This window comes from Dipteris shenzhenensis, chromosome 9, assembly GCF_047967505.1.
Source record: "Dipteris shenzhenensis isolate YYH24624 ecotype China chromosome 9, Dip_SZ_1.0, whole genome shotgun sequence".
NCBI classification, from domain to species: Eukaryota; Viridiplantae; Streptophyta; class Polypodiopsida; order Gleicheniales; family Dipteridaceae; genus Dipteris; species Dipteris shenzhenensis.
This window is the reverse complement of record NC_141604.1, coordinates 43,692,102-43,698,466: the sequence shown is the minus strand read 5'-3', so window position 1 is coordinate 43,698,466 and position 6,365 is coordinate 43,692,102. Positions and strand designations below refer to the sequence as shown.

At 43.0% G+C, this 6,365-nt stretch overlaps 1 protein-coding gene across 1 annotated transcript; it reads left to right on the top strand.

Annotated features, from left to right (window-relative positions):
• The first annotated feature begins 436 nt into the window (after positions 1-436).
• Positions 437-4,492, top strand: LOC147898681 (uncharacterized). Its single transcript, XM_087379006.1, has one exon. It carries the CDS (start codon positions 575-577, stop codon positions 4,019-4,021), a length of 3,447 nt encoding a protein of 1,148 aa, XP_087235132.1. The 5' UTR covers positions 437-574; the 3' UTR covers positions 4,022-4,492.
• Positions 4,493-6,365: the final 1,873 nt, after the last annotated feature.

The window sequence follows — 6,365 nt, the reverse complement described above, 5'->3', positions numbered from 1 at the left end:
GAAGGCAAACATACTTTGGATTGGAGGGGGCAGGGATTCGAATTCGCCCTGTGTGACTTTGGTGGCAACGAGAGAGCAACACCTTGCTGTGATGCCCTATGGTGTGGTGCCACGTGGTTGCCACCACGGGGGAGGAAGCCGTGATGGGGGCATCGGTGTGCAACCGACTAATACTACGGTGCGATGTGGGCGACACGATGGGGGAGGATAGGGGATGAGCGGGAAGTGAGCATTTCTGGCCAGGATCTCTCAATTCAAAGGCAAACTTTTGTGCGATCGGAATTGGAAGTGCGATAATAGAACACTGAGCTAAACCTGGGGCTTGAAATCAAGAGGTAATAGAACTGTGAGCTACACCTGGGGCTTGAACTCAACAAGTGCAAGAGAGTAAAGTGGAGGTGAAGAAAAACGCTCTCACTTTTTGAATGGATGCACTCTTACTTTTTGAGCACTTTGGCATCTTCTTGTGCTACAAGCTCCAAGCTGCCATGGCTATGGCGGCCTCTGTGCTTAGCTATGGCTTCTCTGCACATTTGGGAAGAGCTTAAAGCAGAAGCTTTGTCTTTGAATCCTCATGCCCTGTTTCCTCGGAGGTCAAGCTCCACAACCAAATATGCAAGACTTTTGTGGCGATGCAGTACCCTGCCCTTCCCTTCGCCGTGCCCCCCCCGATCCTTCCTCCTCCTCCCTTCTTTCCCTCTTCCCTGATTTCTCATCGCAGCCCTCCAGTAGTTCCTCCCCAGACCTCATCCCCGACGATCGCCTCCTCGATTCCCTCATGGACGATCCCCCCCCCCTCTTGCAATTCGTCACTTGCCAGCTCTGTCGTAGAGACTTCTGCGATGCTTACTCATTGGAATCCTGCAAACATGGATTTTGCCGACCCTGCCTTCAGTCTTCTGTCGCTTCTTCCCTCTCTCGTTTACCTCCCCTCGCTTCTGCACGCCTCCATGATGCTCTCTTCCCCTTGCCCTGCCCTTTGATTGCCTGCAGCTGCCATTTGAGCCGACAGGACATCAGAATTGTTGCCGGACGTGCGATTTTGGGCTTCCTTGATGACTGGGCTCTTGGAATACTCGATCGCGAGTTCTTGAACACTCTACGCAAGAAATGCCCATATTGCATCGATAAGCCTTTACATCGTCTACAGGATTTGGAACTGAATGATATTCGGAATGCACTAGCAGCTTGTGGTCTTGATTGCGAAGGAAGCAGTCAGGATTGCTTCAAGACATTGCAAGGTGCACGTCTGTCCAAACCCTCGTCTTCCGCATTTTCTCTTTGTACGTCATGCAATATGTTTGTTTGTGATGAGTGCGGGCAAGCAGCGACCGCCCACCATCTTTCGGTTGGCGAGAACGCCACCCGAGTCCATGTCTCTGGCAGAAATCCTGTGGAGAATTCAGTATCGTGTGCATCCCATGAGTGTGATCCTTATCGGAAGCAATGCTTTTCAATTTTCCGTTGTATTTGGGAGCTGGATTCTGCTTACGATGCTTACTCCAAGCCTTCGATTTCCTCTGGTACTGATGTTGCTCGTAGTCAAAAGAGGGAAGCTGTTTCTACGATCCCACAACAGTCCAAGTCATCAGAACAAAGCTTCTGGGCCCTTCCAGGGTTCCTTTCAGAGAATTTACCTTCGCCAAGTATTCACAATCCAACCCTCGATCGTCATCTTGATGATCTGGATCTACGTCTGTCGTTACCAGGATCTGTTTGTAATGCTTCCTCGTCTGCTACAGTCCAAGCCAAAATGCAACTTCAATCTAGCCTACCCAATCAAACAGTTCCTTGCCCTTCCCCAAAACAAGCCTCAGGTTGCACTCCTAAGCCTAATGATGGCCAGCATGATTGCAAGCCATACCATCACCCTGACCCTTATACAGCACCTGACAATACCTGGAGATCTCTTTGTCATCCTTTTGAAATGCCCATTCATTCTTTGCCATGGGCCAGAGATATGAAGGCACCTATTTCCGATCAGCTTGGCCAAAAATATAACTCAAATAACCCGAGTCCTTACAGCCTTTCAGACCTTGCATCCTGGAATGAACCGTCTCAAAGTCTCTCCTTAACCGCAGTGAAACAGCATGGCCAGGAATCAGTATCCCGATCCATGGAAGTTGTGTCGGGCAGTTCCGTCTTTACTCCTGACCATGAGGCTCCTGGATATGACGATGGGATGCATAGTGAACACCTTACCTTGGATTCTGTTATAGGTTTCAACTCCCACCATCCGTCAATGTCCTCAGCAGAGGGCCTGGGTGAAGAACATTGGATTGACGTTGCAGATGATTTTGGGATGAACTTTGCGGAGGATGATGAGATGGACCTTGGAGAGCAATTGTCAACCGTGTATTCCAATTATTATCAGCATCATGGGAAAGAGGATGTTATGTATGCCAATTTTCAAAATTACAGTAGAAACAGGAATAAATCAGCACAATCTGGCTACAGGCATGCAGCAGCAGAAGTTGAAAGATTGGCAGACGATCAGATGAAAGTAGCTCTTCAAGGATTTGCTAATCAATTGACTTCTTTGTCCAAGGGTGGATTGAAATCGCCACCCCTTATTGGTGCGTTGCTATGCTCACATGAAATAGCAAGAAAAGTACTAACGTGGCTGAGTAAAAATGATTCCATTATGGATGTCATCTCCCGTAGTGAGGTTTACTTTCAGTTTTTGACCTTTCTTCACTCTTTGGGGATGCATTCAGAGCTTTTGCCACTTCTATGCGGCCCAAACTCCAAGTATGATTGTTGGACTCAAAAAAATCGGTGGCAGATTCAGGGGTCTGTAATGGCAAATTTTGGAAAGCTCTACAAGCAGGCCAAATTTATGTTTTCAAAGCATCGACAAGCATTGGGTGATGATGATGATGAGTCGACTGTGGATGTCACTCTAGTGGCAGAGGTGAAGGATTGTTATGAGTCACTGAGATCTCAAATTCAAAAGTGGGAAAGAAGCTCGTCTCACATTTGGAATGGGGATGCTGATGAATCATTTATGGATAAGTTATCTTCTGAAAAGATTCTCCTAGAGCAGCTGTCTACCAAGGATGAACCTGCAGCAGTTGAAGAGCTTTCACAGGTAGATTTTTATTCTCATAATGATGGAAAGAACGTGAAGGGTGATGACGTACATGCCGATACTAACCAAATTGGGAAGAGGAGGAAGGGATTTGATGAGGCTAAAAGAGGGGTCTCAATGCCCAGTTCTGAAGAGGTTGAAGAATACAAGAAGGCGCTCCAGCCTATACAGTTTCGGCAAGAGTCACTGTATTTCTATCATTACTATAGACATCACGCGAATTGTAATCAGAGCAACAAATCAAGGTCACGCACGATTTTGAAAGAAATTGCTTTGTTAAGCACAAATTTACCACTGGAATGGGAGTCCTCTATTCATGTGAGGGTTGATGATTGCAGGATGGATATTCTAAAAGCGCTCATTATTGGCCCTGCTGGTACACCTTATCAAAATGGTATTTTCCTATTTGATCTGATGCTGAGTGAAGATTACCCCAATCATCCTCCAAAGATGCATTTCCTGACGACGGGTGGGGGCCAAGTGCGCTTCAATCCAAACCTCTATAAAGATGGAAAAGTTTGTCTGAGTTTACTGGGGACCTGGAGTGGGCCATCGTGGCAGCCTTTGGAGTCCACCATTCTTCAAGTGTTAGTCTCAGTGCAAGGCCTTGTGCTAGTTGATGATCCGTATTTCAATGAACCTGGATATGCGTCAAATCCTATGCCAGGGCAACATGCAGCTGCTGTGAAATATAGCCAAAAGCAACGCTTGAACACTCTTTTATACTCTATTTTGCCATCTCTCAGACAACCAGACCCCTCGTTCGCAGATGTCATTCTCACACATTTTAGAAAGAAAGCGAGGGAAATAGAAGAACAGTGCCTTTGGTGGGCAGAAGAGGTTTCATCTATGCAGGGACAAATGATAAAGGCGACAAAGGATATAAAATGTGAGCTGCAAAAGCTCACTTCAAGTAAGAATAGTACTTAATTAAGAACACAAGAGTTCACTAATTCCCCATCAGCTTTGAGATACACAGGTCTTAAATTTAAGTAGCTTATTTTGGTGGGCTCTTAACTCTCAATATGTTTCATATACTGAGGAAAGGTGAGTGAAGCATTTGCGAAGATTTCAGAAAGAGCATTTGTACTGATGTGCATCAAGGATGTCTCGCACATTTGAGTTCTTCCAATTGGAATGTTTGATCTGATTCCTTCATTAGAGGGAAGCATCTCGACCTTGAATTTTCTGAAAATGTGAATGCAAATGCTGATATTCTTACCCAAAAGCAGAATATTGTGAAAGCCTTTGGGTACATGCGGGTATAACTATTTTCAATGATCAACACAAAGAATGTTGTGATTGGAAAAAGGAGAATTGATTTCTTTCCTTATCCTTTAACAAATCAAATGTAGATGGAGATTACCAAAATGACCCTAATCTCAGCAAGAAGAAACTTATAGAACTCGGACATTATGAGGCAAAGCACTAGACGGCATGCTTGTCCAAAGGGAAAACAAATGTTTTTAATTGAAACTTTCTTTGGAAACGTGTAATATTTGAAAGATGCATTTTATATGTGTTCCACTATATTCAGTTTTGCAATAAAACCTTTAATTGCATGGTTAATTTTCAATTCCTTGCGATGTTCCTTTGTCTAATGCAAAAAAGCTATCCCACATGCTCAAAAGCACATGCAAATCCTTTGTGTCACAAATCAAAGAATAAGATCTAAGTACAATCAATGCCTTCGGACTATTTTGGCATACAATTTCCTAGAGGATTGTTAATGTATGAAATTTAAGTCGATGCTTTAAATCAATTCAAATGTTTCAAGAAATTCGTTGAGGTCAAAATTATTACATGCTATATGTAGTTTCCATGTTTTTAATCTAAAATATTGTAGAAGGTTTTGCAGTCAAGATTTTATTGCAAGCTGGACACTACTTAATACTCTTGTGGCCTCATGCTTGAGCTTTATTGTAGTTTGAAAGAGTCCAAAAACTTGTGGTACAAACATGTTAGACCTTTTTTTACTATGAAAATTCAAAATGGCTAGAACTATTGAGCCAAAAAATATGCAAGTTTATAATAATGTATTAAATATGGATGCAAATACTTTACCATACGTACATACATACATGCCTACCTACCTACCTACTTGTCTATGTACTTAATATTCTCCAGCTTAGGAGAAGTGAAATGATTTGACCTAGAGAGCACCTGCACACAACATAGGGGACATGCACTTTTTCTATGGTATTTCCCCCATGACATAAGGCCTTAGATGAAACGTTCAATCAACCTTAGATACCTAACACTAGACTACCCACTCCATTTTGTTAGTCCATCTTAGTTGATGAGCTCAAGTCTCGCCCAATCAATTTTTACTATTGTTGCTCACAAAACATTACTCATCTCTGGTAAATCAGTGCGCCAACATGATGTATTAGATAAAAAGGCTAGGCCAAAACTGTTTGTTGGGCTTCCATACTTTCATGGCTAGACCACTTTCACAATGTGGGTTGGCAACTACATAAGAATGGTATTAGAGGGAATTGCAGCACCAGGTGTGTACACGACACTGGTCAGAGGATATTAGTCTTTGCACAAAATAACGTGATAAAAAACTTAATAGCTCCCATTGAGTGCATAAGAATGAATAAATCTTTCTAGCAATTTAGTGAGCATTCATCATGGTGAGGAGAGTCAAAACGAGATGAACATGTAGTAGCGACACTAGGGAAAATGTGACACCAAGAAAATCTATTATTTGCGTAAGACACAAACCTTAAATTTAGTCCTACAAAGGAGGAAGACCAGAAATGCGACATGACAAGATGCTCCAAAAAAAGGAAATGTAAAACATAAAGAGACTTTCATGAGGAGCAAAAGAAGGCACGATCTTATAGTGTGACAAGATGCACATATGAGCTCCATCTTTCGAGAGAAATACGCAACAAAAGACAAAAGCATTTAGGATATCCACAAGAGGACAAAAACTTGAACCTAACAACACATTAGGAGCACATCAGAAAGCCTTAAACAACCACTAAACCAAAACTTATACTGGTCAAATTGACCAAATGAACTGAAAGAAATGGGATGGACTTGATTAGCAAAAAACTAATCATGTCCATCCCTTATACCCTTGCAGGGCCGAAAAGCGCTGACGGTAATAGGTGAAGGAAGAATCAACTAGATGAAGCTCCTCACTTTGAACATTCAAGACCAAGTGGAAAACCTCAAGGGCACACTACAAAAAATCCCTACCCAAAATCCCCCGCATCAACATCCCTACATCCACAGAGGAGGACATAAAAATCCATTGCAA